The following is a 25,723-nucleotide window of genomic DNA, read 5'->3' on the forward strand; positions in this document are numbered from 1 at the left end:
CGCCTGCTTGTGCTCTCGCTCTTTCTCTCTCTCAAATAAATAAATAAAATCTTAAAACATAAATTTGGATCTTACATTTAGGTCTTTAATTCATTTTGAGTTGATTTCTGTATATGGTATGAGGTAGCAGTGCAATTTAATTCTTTTGCATGTGGACATCAAATTGTCCCGGCATCATTTCTTGAAGAGGCTGTTTTTCCCTGTTGAATTGTGTTGGTACCCTAATAAAAAAATCAGTTGATTGTGAATGTGAGGGTTTAATTCTGGATTCTCAATTCTATTCTGTTGATCTGTAGGTATATCCTTATGCTGGTCCCACACTATCTTGAAGGTAACTGAATTTGAGCTGGGCCAAATTAACTGGACCTGGGAATGCAGAGTCCCAGAGCTTCCTTATCTTTCCATAGTGCTCTAGAACTTTAAGGTGCTTTCATACATATGAGTTCGCCCAAATCTTGCAGCAACTGAGATAATACATGGACGCTCAGAAGGCTGAGTGGTATACCCCTAGAATGACTCAACCAGAAACAGTGGCGGTTCCAGGACCAACTTGTCACGTGCTCTCATTACCCTAGCCCATCGCCTCCTGGTTGAGTCCGGAAATTTGGGAGAAGGGGAAAAAAAAAAAAACAGAGACAAATTAGGGCCAAAATGATGGGAAGGGTGCAAAACACACTGATTATAAATATTTGACTCCTAATCAGCTTACGATAAAATTTCCTTTCTCCTGTATGGACAAGAAATGGAATGTTCTGGGTAATCCAGGGTTTTGCTTGGGTCTTTGCTTTTTCAAAGAATGAAAACACAGTGAAATACTCTCAACACGAAAACCACATGGACTGTAATTTAATCTTTAATTTTGTTTTTGTTGTCATTCTAGAAGACTCTTCAGTATATTTTAAAGCAATGTTTCTTCAAGAGTGGTCTGAAGAAAACCTCAGCTATCAGCGTCATCTGATAGAGGCGCTTGTTAAAAAATGCATTCTTCAAAACTCCCATCCACTGTGTGTCTACTGAAAATCACTGAGTGATTTTTTATGCACATTAGGGTTTGGGAACCACTGTTTTAGAGCGATGAAAGTCAAATTATGAGTATCAATTATTATTGCACTCAAGAGATGCAGACATTCTGCTTAAAGGAGAGCTTCGGATCAGAACAGTAGATTAATGTACCCATTCCTACAAGTCTTTGCTAAAACATCACCCCTCCCTATAAATTTACTGATTTAAAATTGCTTATCACCCTCTTTTCCATGCCTCCCACCCTCCCTATCCCCCTTCCTTTCTCCACAGCACTTACCAACATCCGACATATTATTTATTTACCTACCTATCTATTTATTTATTTGTTATCTGACTCCTGTTTCTAGAAAACAAGTTTCACAAAGGTAGTACTAGGAATATAGTATTCAAGGTAGTATCTGGCAGGTAGCGGGTGTTCAATAAATATTTGTTGAATGAATGAATGTGCCAAGTTGCATCTTAGTGCTTGGGCATAATGTCATTTGTCCCTTGGCTTTCTGGAAAGGATTTTTTTTTTTAACTATAAAGCAAATTATTCTTTCATTCTCTGAGTGATGCTCAGTGTGCGTAGTAGTAGAGAGAAAGAGCTGCAACAGCGTCCTCTAATCTCCTAATTCTGGAGTCTGGGCCAGTTGCTCTAAAGATCATTTTTCCTTAATACCACTGAGATCCTCAATTTACTACAAGGATCATGGATTTACAGCTGCATTGTCCTGTGAGGGCTATCCCTACTGAGAACAAAGTGGACTGAGACAGCTAGGCTGAGATGAACCTATGGTAGGAGGAGACTTCTCTAAGTCCACTGTGCCTCAAACCAGGTAGTGACAACAACTAGATGAGATGCTGCCTCCTCCAAGGACCTGAATGAGAACGCTAATAAATGGATCCTATCTCAATGAACTATATAGGCAGGCTTGGCTGGCTCTACGTAAATGACCCTTACCCATTTCCTACCTCCAAGCCACCTGTCCAACAACATCAGCACACAGATCAATGCTCACTTGCCCCCCACCCCCTCCCTGTACCTCCCCACTGGCCCCATTTTACACACAAGGAACCTGAAGTTTAGATCTACCAATACCCGTTCCCTAACACGGGATTCCCTACCTGCTGACCCTCATCTGTGTCACTCCCAGGACACACCTGATGTTCCAGTTTTACTGAGGTGGTGAAAAATACCCTGGGTGAGGTGCCCCCCTCCCCCCCAGTCCAGGGGATGCTGAGAAACTGTGGGGTAAGTAGGACAATAAAAACAGGAAAAAGCAAGTTTGTTTCTAGTGTTATGCACACAGGGTGGCAGGATATACCTGCTGAGTGTTCCCAGAAGGTCCCCAAGGAAACCATTAACTCGAGTCTCTCACGTTCTTACATGTGTGGTGGTTGGGGTAGGGGGAGGGAAGGTATACTGAGATGAGGGGGATGGGCACCCTTCCAGAGGTCAGGAATACACCCCCCAGAGCTGCTGTACACATTAATAAAAGGTGGATGACTGAAGGATGGATGTCAAGGTGAGCAGCAAAGGGTTTGTCATCAAGGGTTGTCACTGGGTTCTACAGGGTGGATTTAAGGTTGAGAAGGGGGAAGGAGTGGGAGGTGAGTTGGGAGGGAGGGGCTTGTGTGGCACTGAGATACCCAGCAGGGATGAGGGTGTGGGGGGAGTGGCTGTCTTGGCCTCCAGCTTTGACCCTTTCTTGGCTGGTCTCAGCCAGGGAATTGAGGAGAGGAGATGGATATAGGGAGCTGGGGATAGGGAGGGTGGCCTCCAGCTCCGGAGGTGATCAGAATGGATGTTAGGGTTCCCGGGCTGGAGGGAGGAAGATTTGGGGGAGGGCGAGGTGACTCCTAGGAGCCTAGGGTGAAAGTCCGGGAGGGGCTCTCGGAGACCCAGGAGATGAAGGCGAAGGGAGGAGGAAGGGAAGGCGTTTGCCTTCATGGGGAGTAAATCTCAAACTGAGGCGGATTGAGAGAAGTAACTCCAAATGCAGTGGGTAGGCAGCTGAGGGTCTTCCAATCCGATGGGGTTGGGCTTAGAACTCTGCAAAAGGAGGGGGTCAATCGGAGGGGAAGGTGCACAGCTGAGCCGGCGGCCTCCTAACCTGGAAACGGGGAGGTTCTAAGCGGCACTGACCTCTCCCCCAGCCTCGGTCGGGAGGGCCGGTGAGCGTCCGGAACCGGCTTTCCCGAATCCAACCAGAAGTCTGAGTAGGGCTGACAAGTGAGCCAGGAGTGAGAGAAACAGTGAAGACTCCTCACACTGGGGGCTGCGGGTGGCCGCAAACTGGGAACCCGGGCTTGGAATAGGGGGATTCCTCAATAGACCATACAGAAGGGATTTGGGGGAGTTGAAGGGGACAGCAGGGGCTGGGAAGGGATTCAGGAAACTGGCACGGTTTCTACTGGGGTGCTGATGGAGTCTCCCCATTCGAGACGCGAGGCATTGAAAGGGTTCCCCAAATTGGACATAGAGGATATGGGACACTGGGAGTGGACTCAGGGCTGCTGAGGGGGAGCCCTGAATCAGGCTCTGAGGAAATTGGGGGCAGCTTCTCATTCCCACTGGGGGGAATGGAGGGCTCCTCCACCAGTTGGAACGCAGGGGGCATGGAAGAGGGGGGCACTGGGGCTATCTCCCTCCCGACCCAGGGAGATTGGGGAGCTCTTAAATTCTGGATAGCGGGGACCTGAGAGGGAGGACTAGGGGGTCCCCGATCCGGAACCGAGCTACCTTGAAGGCACCGGGAAGCGCTTCAATCCGGGAGGGCGTTCCCACGGCCCGGCCCCGCGCTGGGGTGGGTGGGGGGTGCGGCCGCGCCCTGGTCCCGGCCCGCCTCCGGATTCGGGGTCTCTCTCGCCCTCGGGGACCCGGGAGCCCGGTGGGAGCGGGGTCCGGACGCCGCCGCCTCCGCGGGCGCCCGGGCGCGCGGGCGAGCGCGGGGCTTTATGCGCGCAGGGCGGCGGGGGGAGGAGCCGGCAGGTCGGCCCCCGGCGGGCCCTCCCCTCGGCCGTCCCCGCCCGCCCGCCCGAGCGGGGTCGGGGGAGGGGGCAGCATGGCCTGTCCGTCCGGCCCCCTTCGCCGCGCTCCTCATCTGCCCCGCGCCGAGCGCTGCCGCCGCCGCCGCCGCCGCCGCTCCGCTGCCCGCGCCGCCCGCGGCTCCCGATGGAGACTGACGCGCCCCAGCCCGGCCTCGCCTCCCCGGACTCGCCGCACGACCCCTGGTACGGCCCGGCCCGGCCCGGCCCGGCCTGCCCGGCCCGCGCCCGCCCCGGCCCCGCCAACATGGCCGATCCGGGTCGGGCCGGGCCTCCCCGGGGCCCGGGCCCTCGCCCCCTGCGCCCTGGCGCCCGGCGCTCACGCGGGCCCTTTGTGTCTCTCCTCCTCCCGCAGCAAGATGTTCATCGGGGGACTCAGTTGGCAGACTACGCAGGGTGAGCGAGCCCGGGAGCGCCCGCCGGCCAAGGCAGGGCACCCTGGACACCCCCCCCCCGGCTCCCCGGAACCGGACACCCCAGCCCGGCCCTGCGCCCTGCTGACCCCGGGCGCCCCCGCGCCCTCTTTCGCGCCCCGCCCGGGGACCCCGAGAGCGCAGGGCGATCGGCGAGCGCGCATGGCCCAGCGGGTGGAGGGGAGGAGATGAGGGGTTCAGGGGGCATCGGGGGGTGGGCTGGGCCCCCGGGACCCGCCGGCGGCAGCGCCAACTCCGCTCGCACCTGCGGCTCAAACTTTTGTGAGGCGGCTCCGGGAGCGGCGGGAACCCGGCCGGAGCCGTCCCCCCTCCAGCCCAGCTCGGCCCTCGGCTTCCTGGAGCCCCCGTGGGCGCCAGAAGGCTCCACGGGAGCTGGGTGAGGACTATGGAGGGGGGGCAGTGGAGAGCGCGCAGGCTGCTTGGCGCGGGGGCGGCCGGGCCGCGGCGGGGTCACCGGGGGCAAAGGACGGGGGAGGGGGGGGGAAGGGCGCGGGGCCCGAGCTGGTCCGAAGGCGGGTGTGTGGTTACAGAAGGGCTGCGCGAATACTTCGGCCAGTTCGGGGAGGTGAAGGAGTGTCTGGTGATGCGGGACCCTCTGACCAAGAGATCCAGGTGAGCCCCTCACCCCCGCCTCCTGCTCCCGGCTCGCCCCCCTCCACCGCCGCTCACTGCCTTGTAACCATCTGCCTCTCCCTCACTACCGCGCGCAGGGGTTTCGGCTTCGTCACTTTCATGGACCAGGCGGGGGTGGATAAAGTGCTGGCGCAGTCGCGGCACGAGCTCGACTCCAAAACAGTGAGTGGCCCTCAGGGCGTCGGGGGTCCTTTGGGAGAGGGAGGCCGCCAGAGGAGAGGGTCAGGACTCTCCCCCCAGAGGACAGTTGAACCGGGTCCTTAAGGAAAGAAGGAGTTTTCTGAGTAGAAGGGCTGCCAAGCTCCGAAACTTTGTCACCAGAGTCGGGGGGCCGGGGGCAAAGGGAGGATAAAAATCCCAGGCCTGCGGTGAGATGCTACACCCCCCCCCCAGCCCCTCCCTATACCTACTAATCTTGATGCCTCCCCGGAGCAGCTTGGGGTGGGGCCAGGGCCCTCCCCTAGCCCGAACTGGGTGAGTCAGGGCTGCAGCGACCCATCCCGTGGCTTCTCTGGACTCTAGAATTTGGCTCCCCACCACCACCATTCCAAACCAATGGCAAAGCATCACTGAATTCCCCTCCCTCTCCCCCCCCCTTTGGTCTATGAGCTCCCCGCTTTGTGTGGAAGACATGAACCTGCTTTGCCCGTGAAGGGATTTATGAGAAGGGAACTAGCGTGCCTGGAAACAACCCTTCTGAGGGCTGGATCCAAGGGGAGGCTGCTTTTCTGGCATTCAAACTCCTAAAACATTTTACTGCTGTCCCACTGCTCCCCAGTGGCTTGGGCCCTCCAGGGGGCGCTGGCCCAGGCCCCTGCTCTAGGGGAGAGGGAAAAGGAGAAAGTCAGAGGAGGGGTTACTCTGTGATGGGGTGACCGGAGGCCAGGGGGCCGGGACAGTGTGATCTCTCTCTCCACACTCCCCCACTCTCCTCCAGCCCCGGGCCTCCCTGCTTGGGTCAGTCACCAGCTCCTGTTTACCTGCAACAATAACTGGTTGTGCCCAAGAATTTGCTAAATTACCGCCTGTCCCCAGCTCCTGTTATCTCTGCCCAGTGGCTCCCACTCCTGCTCGCAGTAATGAGCAAATGAGGCCAGGCCTCAACTTTGCCGGCTCTGAAAGGATCTTCTTGGCGCAGACTGAGTGACCCAAGCCGGGAATGGAAAGACAGTGCCCTATTGTTTTTGGTGATTATCTGCCATCAAGCTGCCAGTTCTCCTACCATCCCCTGTCCTCAGAATGCACTGATGGCTTCAGCAGAGCTCAGGAAGCTGAGATTTAGGGACTGGGGCTGGGTGGGGTGGGGGGGTCATGGAAGATTGATAAGGAGAAGAGAGAAGAGGGGAAGGAGGGTGTGATGGGCATCCTTCTGAGGTTTGGGACTCAAAAAGGCAAGGGCTTTGTGTTTGGCATTCGCTGGCCTGGGGGAGGGGGCTGGGAGGGAGGTTTATTGTGGGGAGTCTATTTTGGGTTTTGACTTTCACCTTTTATTTACTTGTTGGGTTTTATTTATGTTACCGGCTGTGAGTCAGAGTGGAGGTGGGGTGTGTCAGGGATCGGGTGTGCGTGGGTCTGTGGGACGTGGCTTGGGTACCATCTCCCCATCAGGGTCTGCGCAGGGGGACTGTCTGAGGTGCTCTGGTGGCTGGGGAGGCTGCTTCCAGGAGAAAGAGAAGGATGAAAATGTCCATAGAGGTACGAAATCACACCCTCAGACAGGGGAAATGGGCAGTGGTGATTTCCCCTGAAGCCCAGGGGGACTTTGGGAGAGAGGAGACATTGCCCCAGCATGGATTTTAGAGGTTCCTTCTCTGTGGGCAGATCCAGTGGGGGAGCCCAGAGGAGGCTGGTCCCTGGTTCATGCCATTTAGGCAGAGAGGAGCCAGCGCCGGTTGCCTAGAACGAGGCTGAGTTTTGAACGGAAGGAACTTTGGGAAAAGATAGATCTTCCCTGCGATTGGCTGGTGAACTTCTGAGTGGTATCCACCCATGTGGATGGCAAGAAACTCTGGAATGACCAGGCCTCATAGGTCCTGCATTGATCACAATGTCTCGCGCCCTGGCTTTTTCTGTTTATCAGTACCCAGGAGCACCCAGGTGCATCTTGCTTTTCTCCTTTGGTTGTTCACGGCCAAGGGCAAAGGTGGCCTGCTGGCAATAGCACCTTTGTTTGCGCAATGAAGGGCAGTTCACAAAGGGCTGCTTTCACCCGTGTTATCTCATTTGATTCCCCATGGCTGCCCCTGGGAAAGTGCGTGTGATTATCCCCACTTTGCAGATGAGGGAACTGAGGCTCAGAGGGGTGGGCAAGTTACCAAAATCAGAGGCTTGGCCTGGAGCCCAGAGTTTCTGATGGAGTCCAAGTCCCATGCCCTTGCACATTACCAAAGGCTGCACTCTGATTCACTCCAAACCTGGCTGCATTATCAGGGAGCTGTTTGCTTGCAGCCTCAAAGAGGGCTGTTAGATGTCGATAGCATTGGGGGAACAGAACTGAGTCCATTCCTGGTGATTTATGAACTCTTACCTTGAAGCAAAGAGTATTTCCATCCACAAGGCTTCCAAAGTCTGGATTGCATGCCTCCCGTAGACAGGCATCTGTGTGAAGTCAGTTAGGTGAGGAGGACCCTCGAGTACCCTGTGCTTGAAGAATTAAGACTTTGCTTACTTTGTTGGGGTTCCGGCTGTGAGCCAGACCCCTTGCCAAGTGCTTTGTAAGCATTATCTCAAATAGTCTGTGGAGGACCCCTTTGAGATGGGTGTTACTTTTTGCCCATTTTGCAGGAGAGCTTGGCCCTGAGGCTCAGAGAGGTTAAGTAACTTGCCCAGGGTCTCACAGCTGGGAAACAGTGTAAGTGGGATTTGAACCCAGCAGCCTGGCACTAGGGCCTAAATGCTTAACCACTATACTTTTCTGCCAGAGGCTGTGGTGATTTCTGTCCCCTCTGTGTCACCTCTGTGTCCTGGGATGAGAGAAGTCCTCAGGGCTGAAGGCTGTGTGGTCACCCATCTGAATGCGATAACCAAGGCCCCTTTACCTCTTCGTTCTCTTTCAGATTGATCCCAAGGTGGCCTTTCCTCGGCGAGCACAGCCTAAGGTGGGTATGTCTGTGTCTGGGAGGAGCTGTGCTACTTCAGGCAGTGATTCCCTTCTATGGGAGATGCTTCTGGAACCTCTGTTTGGAGTGTTTCTGGAATAGACTGGGATGGGAAGAGGGAGGATTCTTAATGTCCTTGCTCTGTGGGTTGAAGACATCCTGCATCTTTCCATCTGTGCTCTGGGATGGACTGGGAGGGGGCTGCATGTATTGGGAGAAGGAGGAACCCCTCAGGGGATTCATTGTCCTGTATTTGAAGCCAGTACACTTTGGACCCTAAGTCGAATTCTGACCTCATAGATCACAGTGGCTAAACCCAATGCCCCTGTGGAGGTCAAACCCAGGACAGACAGCCCCTGAGGCTGAGCTAGTGTCAGGCCAGGGAGCTATCTCTGACCCCCCAATCACCTTCCTACCCCTGGGGTTCACTGTGTTCAGCTTGCAGAGGGGCAAGGGAGCATGGAGTAGGTCACCTCTTGTCTTTCAGCTTGGGTGAGTGGCTACCCTCCCAGTGCTCTCTTTCGCCAGTGCTGTGGCAAGTTTTTCTGGGTGTGTGTGCATTCTGAGCAGTTGAGCTACATAGCATTCAAGACTATTGGTGCAGTGTAGGGGCCTGAGATTTTATTCCAGGCCCCAAGGCAAATAGCCAGATCTTAATTTTTAAATGGTGAAATATAGGGGACAGGAAGGAAGGCTGATTACAGTACAGGGAGCTGAGGACCCCTGAGTCTGCTGACTTGTGTCTTAGGACTAGGTCCCCCTTCGGGAGATCTGTTTCCCCCTTTGCAAGGGGTTTGGTAGGAACCAGGATGCTTTAAGGTTTTGAGCCAGTGGCTTCCATCATGGTGCTCAGCTCCTGCCACAGCGAAGGGAGAGGGACACGTTTTAGGAGACAGGAAGGGGACATCTCTAGAAGGATCCAGCAGAGGGCCTGAAAGCAATTATGGAGCAGGTATTCGAAGGAAGCCGCACCAGGGAGCACATGGTCGGAATTGGGTTAATTCCATTAAGCAGTTTGGTGACAGAAGGTGCTTTAGTGTTAGGATGGGGCTGGGAATTGCTGTGGATTAGCCATGCGCTCCTGGGGTAATTAGGACCATGTGTTCTTCCTAAAACAGGGCTGGGGCCACAGGGCTGCCAGAGGTTGGGTTGGGAGGAGGTTGATGAGGAAAATGTCGGCGTTGAGTTCAGGGGAACCCTGTGATGGGCCTTGGTCTCTCCCACGGGTGCTGGTGGGGTCTCTGAGTTACACTGTAGGTCTGGGTCACTAACCCGCCCCCTTCCCTGTGTTGGTCCTTCTGGAAGGCATTTTCCCCTACACAGACCCCAGGGATGCAGGCGGGAGGGAGGCACACTCAGGCCAGCCAGTGTGTGGGGTGCACAGCTGCCCATGACAGGCCTAGAGGTGGGGGTCCAAGGGGGAGCTGGGGGGGCTTCCGAGTAGCTAGGGCCACAGAGAGCTTGTCAGCTGGTGCCCTGGCAGGAGGGCTCGAGCCCCTGCTGGTGGCAGGAGGCCACAGGACTCAGATGCCCACTTTCTCATTCCCTCCCCTTAACAGATGGTGACTCGAACGAAGAAGATCTTTGTGGGGGGGCTATCAGTGAACACCACGGTGGAGGACGTGAAGCAGTATTTTGAGCAGTTTGGGAAGGTGGGTCAAAACTGGGGGTGCTTGCTGGGGGTGCTTTCAGGGGCTGTGGAAGCCCTGTAGCATTGGTCAGTACAAGCAGAGGCCAGCCAGGTCATTCCAATTCCTGCAAAAAAGGTGAAAAGGGGACTGGGTCCTTTCGTGGGTGAGGCCAGGCTCCTCACGGTTCAGGCTCCTTTCCTATCTGTGGGCCTCAGCCTCTGGACACATCCCCAGGGAGAGAAGCCACACAGTAGCTGTCCCTGTTGTTGCCCTCCCCCTGTGTTTTTCTCTTGCTTATCTTCATTCTCCCGAGGGAGGCTGCTCTCCCCTAGCCAGTTCAATCCAGTCACCCCTTGGCCTCCTGGGAGTTTGCACCTGTCCAGGCCACGGGCGGTTGCACCTTCCCCCACTCCTTCCTGGTGAGGATGATAAGGAGGCAATAAATATGATTCCCAATTGCACTCAGCGCCCAGCTTGCACAGGTGGGAGCTGGGGGGGAGGTGCTGATCCCCTAGCTATTTGAGGGGGAGCACTGAGGAGAGCACCCTAAATTCCTGATCAGGCCCAGCAGATTGGCTCTCCGCTCTGAGGTGCATTGAGCTTAAATTTCTGGACCATTTAGTTTATGAAGGAGATGTGGCATCATCAGACAATAGGTTGTCCCCAGAAAGGTGAGTGATGGGAGCATCAAGGTCCCGTGGGGCTATGGCAAAGAGGGGGCCAAGTTTTAAGACTGGGGGTGAAGGAGGGCTGCTGTGCTTAGGGCTGGGGTCCCTGGTCTTCGATGACGTGAGACAGACTACAGGCTGGGTCTCTACCTGCCCAGCAAGGCATTTTCAGTTGCCTGCTAGGTAAAGGGCAGCGGCCTTGGGAATGGGATGTGAGCTGGGGACCGGCTGGGCTTCCAGGGCCCTGTCTCTAGGGGAGAAGAGGAGAGGGTGGGAGGTCCCCTGGCCAGCGGCTGCTGGCGGCGTGGGGGCCAAAGGCCTGGGCTCAGGCGCCTCCGTGGGGACCCGGGTACAGGACGGAGGGCAGGTCGGCGGCCTGGGCCCCAGAGGGAAGGGCGCTCCTGGGAAGCAGCAGGCCCGCTCGGCTCCGGCGGGGTGTCTTTGTGTCTGAGCGCCGAGCATTAGAGCTCGCACTAATCTGATCCAGCAGCTGTGATTGGAGGCCGCCTGCCCCCGGGGCCGGCGTTGCCATGGCAACCGGGCCCCAGGAGAAGCCGTCAGCGGCCGCGTCTTTTGTTCGGGCCTAAATCGGCGTTGGCATGTGAAACCGGCCCGGGGAGGCCAGGGGGAGCCGGAGAATAGGCTGCCAGGGAGCGAGGGGGACAGCCGGGAATGCCAAGGGCCCCGCGGCGGGGGGCCCCCCGCCCGGATCGAGGGGCCGCCGCCGAGGGGGGAACAATGGTCAGCCGCCATGGCTGCCACTCAGGCTTAGCGGCCGCCGAACTTGGCGGCTCCCACTGGTCAGCAGGCCTCGGCCGCCTCCCCTCCCCCTGCCGGAGCCCCCCTGCCCCCGGGTTCCCATGGAGACCAAAGCCTATTAAGGACACTGGGCTGGGAGCCTCCCTCCCCTCAGCTGGCCCCAGGAGGGGACACCAGTGGGGGTCCCCTGGACCCCCAGCCACTTCCCTTGCTCCTTGCCCTGGCCTCAACCCCACTGCCTCGCTAGGGGTCTGTCCAGCCGAGGCCCGGTTGAAGGGTCTGGGGGGCCAGGAATGGTGGGAGCTGGAGGGTTGGGTGAAGGAAGGCCAGAACGGCTGTGGATTTGGGCTGAATCACTTTGTGGGTCAGGCAGGAACTCAGAGCTATAGGATTAAGGAAGAGGGTGTGGCTTTTATTCATTCATTAATTCAAAAAATAATTACTGAGTACAAGTCAGGGTGCTCGATAGGATGGCCATCACCATAGCTGGCCTGGGTGCTGTCCTAATGGAACCGTCAAAGGCAAGGGGTGTTGGGTTGCTCGCTGTCTTGCTTTGCTTCTCCCTCACGTGACTGTGGGTGAGCCCCTCCATAATAAAGGTCAAAATAGCTGTTATTTATTAAGCACTTGCTGTGTCCCAGGTAACGTGATTTCGTGTTACAGGTGCCATGTCATTTAACTCATCTATACAATTGATAAACACTGTTACGCCCATTTTACAGATGAGGAAACCTAGTCCAGGATTACCCAACCAGCAAAGGCAGGGATCTTGGATTCCATTTCCAGTCTGTCCTACTTAAAGCCTGTATTTTTATCACAACTCTCCTTTCTAGATTTCTCTTTTCCATTGTTTAGGCAAGGGGGTGGGGAAGATGTGTGGAGCCTAAAGCGTCTGCCCAGTCTGGACGGTCTAGCTGATTTGGGATTGGGACGCAGAGTGGGTCCATAAGGATGGGAGTGTCAGAGGCACTCTCCTGCCGGCCCCTGGAGCAGGAAGCTCCTTGGGGAGGGAGGTGTCATTTCCCTCTAAGATCCTCCAGCGACCCAGCTGCCTCCTGACTTAGTGGGGTCCTGGTTCTCCCAGGGGGGCGTCAGAGGCCTGGTGCTGCTTGGCACCTAAGGAGAGCTGGGGGGCCACCCTGTTCAGGGGCTGCCTTTGCCACTTTAATGAGGTAGATGACAGGCTGGAAAGAGAGCCAAGGAGAGTGGAGGAGAGGCTGTACCCCATGGCCTCAGGAAGTTTTCCTTCATCCCTTGGGTGTCTGACCATTTGGGGGAGGGTCAGCGGCTGAAGTGGGATGTGTGTGTTGTGGGGGGAAGGTATCAGAAGCAGCCCTTGATTTCCACCCAGGACAAATCAGACCTTAGCTTAACCCCATGAGGTGGCTGACATTGGCTGAAGAATTAAGAGGACAAGGAGGAAGCATGCGCTGTAGGTAAAGGGAGGGAAATGGGACTGCAGGAGGGAAGCTAAGGCCTTTGGCTGTCCATGTATCCAAGGGGATGCCTTGAGGGAGTAGCAAGAAGAGGAGACCGGGATGCAAGGGAGGGGGGTGGATCATGTAGCCCACCCCCCTTCCTCAGCCCCCTGCCCCTCCCCCAGTCAGTGGGAGGCAAGCAGCCCAGGCACTGAACTCTACTTGCTTTAATTACAGCCTCTAGCAAAAGGAAACCTCAATTAGAGGAAAAGATCTGTACCAGGAGAGGGGAGTCAAGTCTGGCTGGAGTGGCTGCCGTCCTCCTGGCCTTTTGCAGAAAGGGAAGAGGCTTTCATTTCCCCGTTTCTATCTTGCTCCCACGTTGCCTTCTTTAGCACCCACTCCGCGCCTCCTCCCAGGCTTGGTCTAGGATTTGCTGTGTGACCTTGGCCTGGTGACTTCACCTCTCTGAGCCCATTTCCTTATCTACAAAACGAGGCGCTTACATTGCAGGGACTGTAGAGAGGATGATGGGGCAAAGTGCCAGGCACATATTTGGTGCTTCATATTTGCAATCTGGTCCATTGAGAATCTGGTGGTTGGATGGGAGGTGCCTTGGCATCCAGGTGGGGTTGCAGATGCAGATGCACAGGGAGCAGATTTAAGAGAAAGCCTAGCCTGCACGAGAGGGGCGTGGGCGTGGGAGCGAGCCCCTGCTGCTGTGTTGTGGCAGGTCCCCTGGTCTCTGGTGGGTCCACCATGGCAGGCTCTGTTTCAGGTGGACGATGCCATGTTGATGTTTGACAAAACCACCAACCGGCACCGAGGTGAGTGTGGCCCCCTCCCCCTTTCCAGGCCAGGCTGGGGGCCTGTGGTCAGCCAGGGGGCTGCAGGTCACAGCTGCCCTTTCATCTTGCCTCCTGACATCCTATCCCCAAGGATCTGCATCCTCTCCCGGGCCTGGCCTTACAGAAGGCTTTTGTCCCGCCGTTTCCTGTGCTAGAAACTTGCCCAATTGCAGACACCCGAGAGGAGCAGAGGAGCAACCTCCCCCCTTCCAAACTGAGCCCTCAATGCCCCCCCACGCCACCCCCCCCAACGCCCCCGCCCGAGCTGGTGTCTGCTGGGGCTTACCTTGTCCCTGGTAACCAGAGCTTAGGCCAGGCCGCCCCAGGGTCAGGCTGACTCCACAGTCTGCTCCCGCTCCCACCCCCACCCACTGGCTGAGCCCAGCCCCCAACCCCCTTGCCCCTGAACCTGTGAGCATCTGGGCCACAGTGTGCATTGCCTGGTTGTTTTTCTCCCAAGGGCCTTGCCTTCTGAGAAATCCCATTCCAACCCCTGGGGCACACCCGGGAGGAGGTGGGGTTGTTTCTCCAATTGCTTCAGGGTGTATTAGCCTGTTTGGGGATTGGGATGTGTGCTGGGGTGTGCACGTATGTATGTATGTGTGTGTGTATTTGTATCTGTGCACGCGAGGGTGTCTGTGTCTGAATATTTGCATGTGTCTTGTGTGTCATGGTAACTCTTCATGTGTAGGGGGGCCTTTGTGAGCGCTGCCAAGTTTCTGTATGATGTATGGGTCCCTAGGTATATGTGTGTGTGTGTACATCTGTGTATATGTGTGACTGTGTACAAACATAGGTTTGGGTGTGTACACTTTTGTGTAAACGTATGTAAGTGTTTGTGTGTGTTCTTCCTTCCTTTGGAAAGCATCTGAGAAAGCGAAAAGGCATGTTGAGTGTATCTTCATGACGGCCCTAACGCTTTCTAATTTGCTGTGTGACCTTGGACAAGTCACTTCACTTCTCTGAGCCTTGGCTTTCGCATCTGTAATGTGGGGACTAGAAACCCTGTCTCAGCAGGAGGGGAGTTGAGAGGTTCCTAGGCTGTGGGCGGAGGCTTCCGTTAACTCTCGGGCACTGGCCCGTGAAAGAGGAGTACTGATGTGGTATCACTCGGGGCTGGGTTTTGACCATAAACCCTGGTTTTTGTCCCTGCCTTTGCCTTCTAGGGTTCGGGTTTGTCACGTTCGAGAGTGAGGACATCGTGGAGAAAGTGTGTGAAATACACTTCCATGAAATCAACAACAAAATGGTGAGTGGGGGAGACCGGACGGGTGGAGGTGCACAGAGAGAGACACGGGCGCTCGGAGGTTCTGGAGGCAGGCAGAAGGGAATCACAGTCCACGGGGCAGAGTCAGTTCTCCCACCCCCTGAAGATCTGGACAGGAAGCCAGTGTCTCCTGGTGGTTAAAAAGCATGGCTCGTGGAGTCAGAGAGTCCTGGATTAACATCCTCACTCTACCACTTGCTAGTCTGTTCATTAGGGAGATGACTTCCCCGCGTCTGAGGCAGCACTATGCCCCCTCCTGGGCTTGGTGTAAGCCCTAACTGCCTGCAGAACTGTTTACATGATCTCTAGCGCCCAGCGAGCACGCCATAAATGGTATCTATGAACCTAACAGGAAGGAGGCCGGCTAGGGAACCAGAGGGTCTACGACCCTACGTCCGGAGGAGGGACTGACCATCAGGTCTCATTGCAGGTGGAATGTAAGAAAGCTCAGCCAAAAGAGGTGATGTCGCCGACGGGCTCAGCCCGGGGGAGGTCTCGAGTCATGCCCTATGGGATGGACGCCTTCATGCTGGGCATTGGCATGCTGGGTATGTGCTAGGCCTGCACGTGTGGCTACTTCCCACCCGCAACTGCTCCCAGGGCTCCCAGGGGCTGCGTACGTGTTGCCTCTCCTCTGTGGCCTGCCCTCCTGTGTGAGTCACCGGGCAGGAGTGGGGACCAAGGATCTCAAGCCTCCAAGCCAACCCAGGGTGGGGCCATTGGGTTGTGGGGTACTGCCCTCTGGCGGTAGCCGGAAAATGGCCCAGCTGCTCCTTCATTGATCCTTCTGTCCATCTGTCCATTTGTTCATCCATCCATCCATCCATCTTGTAGTTACTGAGCAACTATAAATGCTAGGAACTATGCCAGCAAATAGAACAGTGACTTTCCTTGGAGCTTTGTGATCTGGCAAGGAAAACAAGTAAGAATATAAGTAAGTAGGGTTAGGATGGAGCAGTATAGGGGGCCAAGAGAGCATGGGCATAGAGAACTGGGACCGAGGTTTGGAGAAGCCAGAAAGGAAGTTACATTTAAGCTGAGGGCTGTGGGGTGAGTAGGTGCTAGTTACAGGAGGTCAGGGGAGAAGGGAAGGGTAAAGTGTTGCAGGCAGAAGGAACAGCATTTACAATGACCCAAAGACTTTGGGGAGAGCAAAAAGAAAGCAGCTGCTGCTTGTTCACCCAAATAATATCTATTGAGCAGTTTCTGAGGGGCAGGACCTGCCCTCCTGGGCTTTCCCATCAAGCGGGAGGCAGGAGTCAAAAGGCGATGATAGCATATAGTGATGGGAGGCTGTGGGAGGCCCAAGGAGGCACCCAAAACCCACCTGGTGGTCCAGGAGGCTCCCTGGAGTAAGTGCAGGTCGCCATGTGCCTTGGAAGGTGAGTAGGAGTCAGCAGTGTTTGGGGCCCACAATCTGAGCTGGGCCGCCCAGGAAGCTCGCAGTCTCCCTGGAGAGACAAGATGCGTACACACAGAAAGAGAACAGTACAGAGGAGTCTTTTTGCCACGTACGGAGGGAGGGGTGCTCTGGGAATTCAGAGGCAGGAGGTGGTGGGTGGCATGGCCTGGGCTAGAAGGTCGGGATTGAGATCACAGATAGAGTGGGTGAGGAGAGCAGACTCCACACAGGGCACTGTCTTCTCTTGAAGTTGTCTTTTAACTTTCTATTTGGAAGTAATTTCAAAATTTCGGAAGAGTTGCAAAAATAACATAGTACAAAGAATATCCACATACCTTTTACCAGACTCACTCGTTAATATTATACCCCATTTGCTATCACTTGCTCTCTCTCTGTATGCGTGCATATGTGTGCATATATTGTATGTGTATTCACACGCACACACACATACTCACACACACAATACTTTGGTGATTTTCCACTGAATCCTTTGAACTTAAGTTAAATGCATTATGGCCCTTAACCCTTAAATACTTCAGCGTGTATTTCCTAAGATTAGGGGTATTTTGCTCATGAAGCCACGTGATAATAATCCACTTCATATATTTATGTCGCTCCAATATTTTAATCTATTTTCCAATTTGATCAGTTGACCCAATAATGTTCTTTATAGCACGTTTTTGCCCTCTCAAATAAGATCCGGGCTAGAATCAGGTATTGCGTTTAGTTGTCTCGTCTCTCTAGCCTCCTTCAGTCTGGAACACTGAGACCCGTTTTCTTTTCAAGGTGATTCATTAGCTGGTTTCACCCCATTTAAAAAAATGACAAAGAAGGAAATTACACCAATACAGGATTTGGTGGTTAAGAGACTTGGAACCAGTTAGCTCTGAATGCGAATTCCAGTCTCGTTATTACTATATGATTTTTCCGGCAAAGCTGCGCATTTTATTAGATGCATACAAGTAGCAGGCACCGGGAGCTTGTCCCAGAGATACAGAAATAAAAGATGGGGAAGACGGATAATCAGCTCTTTTAAAAAAAACCCTGGGGGGGGGCACCTGGCTGCTCAGTCAGAGGAGCGTGTGACTCGTGATCTCAGAGTCGTGAGTTTGAGCCCTACATTGGGTGTGGAGATTACTTAAATAAATAAAATTAAAAAAAAAAAAAACCAACCTAGGATAAGTTCAGATAATGATCATTGGTGCTGTGGGGTAATTGATAAATATTGTAACTGATGGGAGGGAGGACTCTTATAGAATGACCTCTCCAAGGAGGTGACATTTGAGCTGAGACTTGTATAACGACAAGAACACAGTCATGGGAAAACCTGGCAGGGGGAGAGTGTTCCAGGCAGAGGAAACAGCCTGTGCAAAGGCCCTGAGGTAGGAAGGAGCTTGGTGGCTTTGAGAAACAGCAGGGAGGCCAATGTGACTGCAGGAGAGTGTAGATGAGGACAGGAATGAGGCAGGAGCCAGAGCACGAAGGGTCTTGGTAAGGGTTTGGACTATTCTCAGCCAATATGTCACCTCTCCGAGCCTCAGTTTTCCCCATCTGTGAAATGGGGCTCCTAATAGTACCTGCTTCTTAGGATTCTTGTGAGGCTGAAGGAGAGAATGAAGTATGCAGTGGGCTTAGCCCAGGGCTTGGCATGCAGAAGGTGTTTGGTAAATGTGGCTGTTATCTGTGCTGTGAGGTGGGGAGGGAGACAAGTGGCTCAGATCCTTCCCCATTGAGCAGGGTCTGAGCACTAGGTGAGGCATCTAACACTAGCCCCCTTGCCCTATCAGGTTACCCCGGTTTCCAGGCCACAACCTATGCCAGCCGGAGTTATACAGGCCTTGCCCCTGGCTACACCTACCAATTCCCTGGTAAGTCCTGCTTGGTGTCCCTCTGTTGCCAGCATGTCCCCAGTTCCTGGGCAGTCTGAGTCCTCAGGGCGGTGTCTGGGGGTGCATGGCTGGGGGGGTGGTCTGCCTGCTGGAGGCTTGGAAGGAAGGGCATGTCTGAGGAAGGAGCACCTCTCCCCACCATCCCCTCCTCCTCTCCTCCCCAGAAGCTGGGGATAACCCCCTCCCACCCCTGCGTGGTCCTGCATGGCACGGTTCTCTCCCAGGCCGATCTCTGCCTGCCTCCTGCCTTTCTCCCCTCCTCACGCCATTCCGAGTTGCCACTTCCACCCAAGAAGACATCAGACTTGTGGCGGAAGCGTCCCTGAGGGCCGTTGCCAGCTGTGTCTTTATGGCCACACTTACAATGACCACGTGCTCCGCTGAACCTTTTTAAGGCCCACAAGACCTTTCGCGGCCCTGAATGCTGAAAAGCAATCCAAAACCCCGATGATCACCACCTTCATTTGTAATGCAAAATAAAAATAATGCTAGACCTTAGAATAAGTGGCAGGAAGCCCAACAAAGTTCTGAATTTTGCCATGATGGCTCTTCAGTGTAGTTTTCTTTGAAATATCAGACATCAAATTTTTGCATGCTTTTTTTTTCCCTTTTCTTTTTTGGCCTTTTTTTTTTTTTTTTTTTTTTTGAGGGTCCCTAAGCACTTGCATCCTTGCCTCTTGGGCTGTCCAGCTTGGAGTCCTTTCTCGACATTATGTTGTCTAATCCTGACAACACTCACGGGGGAAGGATGACCATCCTCATTTTATAGGTGAGGAAATGGTCTCCGAGAGCAAAGCAACTTGCTAAGACGACCCATCATCTATAAAGTGGTGGAGCTAGGAACCCAGCCTGAGTCTGGTGACCTGCTCTGGGGTCACTGTTTTTCATCAATGCTGCCTCACCAGCTCCTCCCCACAAACAAACAAACAAACAAGCAGGAAAAGAGGAGGATTCTGGGAGGTGTTTTGGTGCAATCTCAAATCTTTTAAGAAACCCCAGAACGATCACTCCAGCATCACCCCGAGCCCAGGGTGTAGGTGGCAACTCTCCCTGCTCTTCTTCTCCCTGTCTCTCCTCTGCCTGTGTCTTCTCCACCTTTGCCTGCTGGGCACCGTGCTCTCCCCATCCCAGCTCTTGGGTCCTGTGCATGGCCTGTCCCCCTACCCAGCGTCCCTGTGGGTGCATCCGTGCTCCCTGGGCCGTGCCCCAGGGACCTCCCCTGTACCTTCCTAAGCTGTTTTACGTTTCATTTTAGAATTCCGTGTAGAGCGGACCCCTCTCCCGAGCGCCCCAGTCCTCCCCGAGCTTACAGGTCAGTCGCTCGGATTTCCTACACCTCACAGGCCGCACGGGGAGAAAGAGAAGAACCCAGGGGTCTTCCCCGGGGAAAGCTAGTGGGACCCTTTTCTCCTGTCCCACAGCCCTCTGGCTGTGGGGACACAACAGACTCTGCCCAGGCCCTGGCCAGTCTGTGTAGCTACATGGCCCTGAAGGGTGGGGCATGGGGCCAAGCCCAGCAGATGGAGGAGAAATCACTCATTCATCTAGTTGGCAAATATTTATTTAGCGCCTCCCATGTGCCAGGCACCGAGTAGACTCTGGGATCCAGCAGTCAAGACGCCAGGGTCTCAAACTCAGTAGAGTGGGCCGGGCGGGGTCTTCGACAGACTGGAGTGCGCACGCGTCCACTCTGTGCCAGCCCACCCTGGCCGGGAGGGGATGCACACCTAGTATTTTGAGATGTCTGTTTCTGAGAGAAGCCAGAAACCCGGCTTTTGCTTCTGAATGGATTTTTCAATCGTTCTCAAATGTTGGCAACAAATTCCAAATTGTTAAACCACTGCAGGCCAAATGAAACCTATTTGAGGGCCAAATCCAGCCCTCAGGCTGCCCACTTGCAGCTTCCGAGCAAGCCGGATGAAGTCGCTTGGCCCTGTCGGGAGCCATCTCTCCAGCTGCAGCCCTTGCTTGGGCCTGTCAGCTCTGCTCCGGACCTGGGGCCCCGCCAAGTCCGAGGGGAGGGGAGGGGCATGTGCAGATGAGGTGGGCTGCAAGGGGTTTCTCTGTTCAACCTGCTTCTCCCCCCACCCCACCCCAGACTCTCCCCCCCAACCTGGCCGTGTGTGGAGGACGTGAGCATGGTTGCTGCTTTCGATGAGACCTTCCTTCCAAGGGGTGCTCAGGGGTCCCCCAAAATGGGGGAAGGGGAAGAAAACCAGGGGGTGAGGAAAGGGGAGGGAGTAAAGAGTCCTGTAGGTGGGGGGTGGTAGAGGCCCCTCCCTGAGCAGAGTTGGGTTTGACCCGCCATGGGGGTATTGGAAGGGGGGTTCTTTTCTCCTCATTTAAGAACTTTGTGTTGAGGACCTACTATGTGGGGCACTCTGCCAGGCCCCTGGGGGCAGCGCAGGGACAAGACAGGGCCAGGCCCTGCTCTCACAGGACCTGCAGTCTAGAGAGGAAAACAAATACTTATTATATAAATGAGTAATCCTTTACAGTTGTGATAAGCACTTACTCAGGTTGGCTTAGCTGACTTTGCTTTGTGGAAAGGCCGAACCAGACCAAGAACCAGACCTCAGAGCCCACCCCCTGCCCTCAAAAGAACTGAGAGAAGACATGTCCCCTCAGCAGCTAGCTTGGTACAGGGGAGGAGATTTTCCCTGGAGGTCTGGGGTCTGAACTTTTCTCTTGCCTTCAGGAGATGTGGGTGTTTCCTTCAGGCATTCAGTAGACATTTACCATGCCAGATGTTGGTCCAGGTGGGGATACAGCAGTGAATGAGATGGACAATGTCCCTGTCTCCTGGAGCTGATATTTCAGTGGAGAGAGACAGCAGTCAATAAGTAGACACGCAAATGAATAATTGCAGAGGGTGAGAAGTTCCACAAGGAAAATAAAACAGGGAGATGTTCTAAGGCCTTAGGGCCAGGGGCAGGGGGCCGCCTTAGCAGGGGTGGCCAAGGGAGGGGCCGTCGGGGTGAGGAGTCAACTATATGGCTCTTAGGCAAGGCTCCTTCATAGTGTGGGAATCATGCTGTCTCCAGACTTGAATCCCCCAGACCAAAGGCCTTGCCAAGAATTTTCTGGGGCCATTTACGGAGTCCCTAGCCCCAAGTCCAGTACCAGTTCAGGGTCAAGGTCACCAAAACAGCCCCCAGAGAGTGCATCTCCTGATGGGAGACTGTATCCCTGAGGGCAAATGCCAACTCGGTTGACCCTGGCTCTGCAGTGGCAGAGCCGAGCAGTAGGGGGTGCTCACCCCACTACACCAGCCCAAGGGAGCTCCAGGTTCAAGCCAACCACTTATTTAAGAAGCAGTTCCTTTTAGGGGCACCTGGCTGGCTCAGTCTGTAAAGCATGCAACTCTTGACCTCAGGGTTGTGAGTTCAAGCCCCCCATTGGTTGTAGAGATATCTTTGGGGGGAAAAAAAAAAAGAAGAGGTTCCTTTTACTCCTTCAGCAGCCATTTATTAAACACCTACTGTGTATAAGGCAGGGTGCTGGGCACTGTGGAGGTAGACCGCAAACAAGGGAATACCAATATCTCTGTCTGAAGAGGGGACCAAAGAGAAGGGGCTAGGGGAGTTTGGGGAGAGAATGGTCATTTCCGGTTGGGTGGCAGTCAGGGGAACCCTGAGGCGGGGAATTGGGTGCACCCAATTTACTGAGGGTGTGGCCTCAGGAGAAGGACAGTGAGAGAAAACAGGACAGGCAGAAGGATTGAAGCTGGATTATGGCCTGGATTGGAGTCTGGCTTCCTCCTGATCCCACAGGGAGCTCTGGGACATGCCCTGGTACCTCAGGGTCGGTCCCACCTTGAGGCAACAGGCCCGGCTTCTTGTACCCCCCCTCAGTCAGGCACTGGCTGCCGTCGCCTGGGGTTGGGATGTGGGGCCATAACCTCCTGGGGACCTCTGGGCTAGGTGGTCCCATCCAGCCAAGGGCACTCTCTGAAGTAGGGAGCATCGCTCAGAGCAGCTCAGGGTGGGGTGCCCCGCTGTACCCTGGGTCCGGGTACAGCTGGTGGCCCAAGGGAGTGCTTTCTGCCTCCATGCTGGCGCTGCCCCGACCCTCTGGGGGGGGGGGGTAAGGCTGGAGAGACTCTGCCCAGAGGGGGCCGCCGTCGTCCACCTCCATCCCCTCGGCCACCACACTGAAGGGCCCATACCTTTCCTTCCAGCCATTCCCCTCACTGCCTACGGACCAATGGCGGCGGCAGCGGCGGCAGCAGCTGTGGTTCGAGGGACAGGTGAGGCCTTCCGGGGTGCAGGAAGCAGAGAAGGGGTGTTAGGGGGCAGGGAGGTCTAGAGCGGAGCGTAGGTAGCCACTGCCTCCCTTTCCCAGAGGGACTTACTTACTCATCTGCTCCGCAGGTATTAACAGAGCACCTGGGAGGCCAGCCAGGGAGGAGACCCCGTGTCCTCCTGGGCTTTGCAGGCTGGGGGGGGCGTCGGGTGTGACGAAAGGACGGACCTGCTCTGCTGGGGGCCGGGGGGGAGTCAGGTACCAGAGGCGCTCACAGATGGAGCCTCTCAGGAAGGCTTCCCAGAGGCCCGCTCTTTAACTTCCGATTTGAAGGCAAAAAAGAAAAGTGTCCCCAGCAGAGGCCAGCTAGTATGGGGGGTGGGGGGGAGTACAGGATTGGGGGGTGGGGAGGACGAGGCAGGAGGAACCAGGTCCTGGGGAGACACGGAACATTGAAGCAGTGGAGCGATGTCGATTTTGGAACAGGCACTCGGCTGCCGGATGGGGAGAGAATTTGCAGGGGCTCAGGAGGGGAGGCCTGGAGGTCAGTGAGGAGGCAGCAAAGTGGACAGACGAGCTGGTGGCGGTGGATGGACTTGGGGAGACCTCCAGCCGGTGGACCCACAGGCCCCGCTGGGATGTAGGGGTGAGGGAAAGGGAAGGCTCAAGGTCACGGTGGGTGGAACAGGTTCAAGGGGGGTGTCGTGGGGCAGCAGTGGGCGCCGGGGCTATCACCGTCTTCTTTCTGGGTTGCCAGGCTCTCACCCCTGGACGATGGCTCCCCCTCCAGGTTCAACTCCCAGCCGCACAGGGGGCTTCCTGGGGACCACAAGCCCCGGCCCCATGGCCGAGCTCTATGGGGCAGCCAACCAGGACTCGGGGGTCAGCAGTTACATCAGCGCTGCCAGCCCCGCCCCCAGCACCGGCTTCGGCCACAGTCTTGGGGTGAGTGGCCAGTCCTGGAAGACTCAGAAGTTGGAGGAGGGAGAGGTTTTGTCTGTTAGCAGGGGCAGAAGGGGGCCGAGGGAGGGTGGATGGAAAAAGATGGTCACCAAGGGGGAACAGTGGGGCTCATCATTCATTCCGTGTGCCAGGCATTAGGTGGGCTCTGGGGATACCACGCAGACTCACCGTCTCTGGCCACATGGAGGCTAGATTCTAGCTCAGGAGTGTCCTCATTTTAACCAGGGTACTGGCAATATGCAGATTTCAAGCCCTACCCCAGAGAATCTTCTAGCGCATCTGCAGTGGGGGCGATATGGGCAAGGCTAGAGAAGGGTCTGTGCCTCACCTCGGTGTTCCTCCGAAGAAAGGAGCCCCTGGGCGTTTTCTGCGTCCCGAGGAATCTAGGAGTCAAATTCTTTTCTCCCCAGGGCCCTTTGATTGCCACAGCTTTCACCAATGGGTACCACTGAAGCAGGAATCAGGTGGCAGGAGGTGAGGAGGTGGGCCGGGGCCTTGGGGGTGGGGGTGGCTCTGGGAGGGCTGGCACCGGGAAGCCCCGTCTGGGCCACAGACCTTGTCCCTGCCTTCATGGAGCCCACAGTCCAGGGGGGAGACAGAACTTTCATAACCGCAGTGGTCAGTGAACCTGAAACCTGCTCAGCCTGCTACATCAAAACTAAATGGAAAGCACAACAAGGGGGCGCCTGGGTGGCTCAGTTGTTAAGCGGCTGCCTTCGGCTCAGGTCATGATCCTGGGGTCCTGGGATCGAGCCCCGCATCCGGCTCCCTGCTCAGCGGGAAGCCTGCTTCTCCCTCTCCCGCTCCCCCTGCTTGTGTTCCCTCTCTCACTGTGTCTCTCTCTGTCAAATGGGTAAAATCTTTAAAAAAAAGAAAAGCACAACAAGGCAGTCCACGCGACCTGTCAAAGATTTTTTTTTTTTTTTTAAGATTGCTAATGCCCCACATTGATGAGGGTGTAGGGGAAGCAACATGTAAATTGTCTTTGTCTTGGGGTTTCCAAAGGGCAGACTGGCACTGTGTGCCCAGGTTTTAAACAGTCATGCCCTTGACCCAACGAGGCCACTTCTAGGCATTTATTTAAAAAACTGCCAAAAACCAGGGCGCCCGGCTGGCTCAGTCGGAAGAGGGTGTGACTCTTGATCTCAGGGTCTTGAGTTTGAGCCCCGTGTTGGGTGTGGAGATTACTTAAATAAAATTTTTTTTTAAAAATTAAAAACTGCGAAACACTGAAATGCCCATCAAAAGGAAAGTGGTTAAGTAAATCAGAGCGTATGCGTACAGCGGCATGTTACACAGCCATTAAAACGGGATACTGTCAACATATACTCATGTCTGGAGAGTGAGAGAGAGAGGGAACTCTGTACACATGGTCACGCGGGGTGCTGTGTGAACCCGGGACATTTCGTTTGTTCCTTCCTTCCTTCCTGCATTTATTCCAACGACTATTAGTCAGTTGAGCACCGTTTCAGGAAGGAGGGATGTAGGAGACAGACAAGGCCCCTCTCTCATTCTACAGACAAAAATCAAGTGGACAAATGAGGAACTTCCAAATTATGTGTGAAGGGGCTACTTCAGATTAGAGGTTCAGAGAAGGTGCCTCTGAGAAGGTGCCACATTTTAAATAAATCCAGTCATGCAAAAATCTAGGGAAAGAGGGCACCTGGGTGGCTCAGTCGGTTGAGCGACTGCCTTCGGCTCAGGTCATGATCCTGGAGTCCCGGGATCGAGTCCCGCGTCGGGCTCCCTGCTCGGCGGGGAGTCTGCTTCTCCCTCTGACCCTCCCTCCTCTCATGTGCTCTCTCTATCTCATTGTCTCTCTCAAATAAATAAATAAAATCTTTAAAAAAAAAAAAAAAATCTAGGGAAAGAGCATTCCAAACAGGGAACAGAGCCTGCGAAGTGTGTGAACAGAGCTCTGCTAGGAGAGGCTACCTGGGTTCCGGGAGCCTCTGGGAGCCCCAGAGAGGCGGGGGCGGCGGCAGGTGGCCGCAGGGCCTCCCTGTAACCTCCTGCTGTGTTCCAGCGCCCCAGCCTGCAGCTGACTGAGGACCACAGTGAGCCAGCGAGGGGGCGGGGACACCTCAGCCGCAGCCGCCGCCCCCTCCCCCGCAGCGACTCGGACCGCTACTGCCTGCCCCCAACTCCCCGGGCCCGGCCCCTGCCCTGCTGCCCCCGGACAGCGTCTGGCTCCCCTACTAACCTCCCTCTCTTCCGCCCTTGGCCCCCCTCCCCCACCTGCCCCTCCCCTCCCGCTTTTATTTATTTTGGATTAGCCGGTTGGCCCCCACGCCCTGGTTCTCCCCTCTCAGGTCTGCACCCCTCCCTCCCTGCCGCACCCCCATAGGACCCTCCCCCCCCCAGAAGGCTTTTGTATTTGTGCATAGCTAGAGTGAGGGCGGAGGGGGTCTGCTA

At 55.3% G+C, this 25,723-nt stretch overlaps 1 protein-coding gene across 7 annotated transcripts; it reads left to right on the plus strand.

Moving 5' to 3' along the window:
- The first annotated feature begins 4,132 nt into the window (after nt 1-4,132).
- MSI1 (musashi RNA binding protein 1) lies at nt 4,133-25,635 on the plus strand. Of its 7 annotated transcripts, none has more exons than XM_081802050.1 (15): nt 4,133-4,239; nt 4,409-4,449; nt 5,018-5,099; nt 5,198-5,282; nt 8,177-8,218; nt 9,778-9,870; nt 13,473-13,521; nt 14,709-14,791; nt 15,240-15,357; nt 17,999-18,079; nt 19,356-19,412; nt 22,281-22,349; nt 23,103-23,290; nt 23,719-23,782; nt 25,335-25,635. In XM_081802050.1, the coding sequence occupies exons 1-14, from the start codon at nt 4,181-4,183 to the stop codon at nt 23,758-23,760; spliced, it is 1,089 nt and encodes a 362-aa protein (XP_081658176.1). In that variant the 5' UTR covers nt 4,133-4,180; the 3' UTR covers nt 23,761-23,782; nt 25,335-25,635. The 7 variants fall into 7 exon arrangements, 5 of the variants coding, with proteins under 5 accessions (XP_081658176.1, XP_081658177.1, XP_081658178.1 ...); XM_081802051.1 differs by having other exon boundaries at nt 23,136-23,290; XM_081802052.1 differs by lacking the exon at nt 19,356-19,412.
- Nucleotides 25,636-25,723: the final 88 nt, after the last annotated feature.

The sequence above is a fragment of the Leptonychotes weddellii genome, chromosome 13 (assembly GCF_054177405.1).
Source record: "Leptonychotes weddellii isolate Sample4059 chromosome 13, ASM5417740v2, whole genome shotgun sequence".
Classification (NCBI taxonomy): Eukaryota; Metazoa; Chordata; class Mammalia; order Carnivora; family Phocidae; genus Leptonychotes; species Leptonychotes weddellii.

Coding starts and splice junctions, on each gene's coding strand:
- MSI1 (XM_081802050.1), top strand. CDS start 4,181: ATGGAGACTGACGCGCCCCAGCCCGGCCTCGCCTCCCCGGACTCGCCG. Junction 8,219..9,777: donor CTCGGCGAGCACAGCCTAAG/GTGGGTATGTCT, acceptor TCCCCTTAACAG/ATGGTGACTCGAACGAAGAA. Junction 19,413..22,280: donor AGTCCTCCCCGAGCTTACAG/GTCAGTCGCTCG, acceptor CTTTCCTTCCAG/CCATTCCCCTCACTGCCTAC.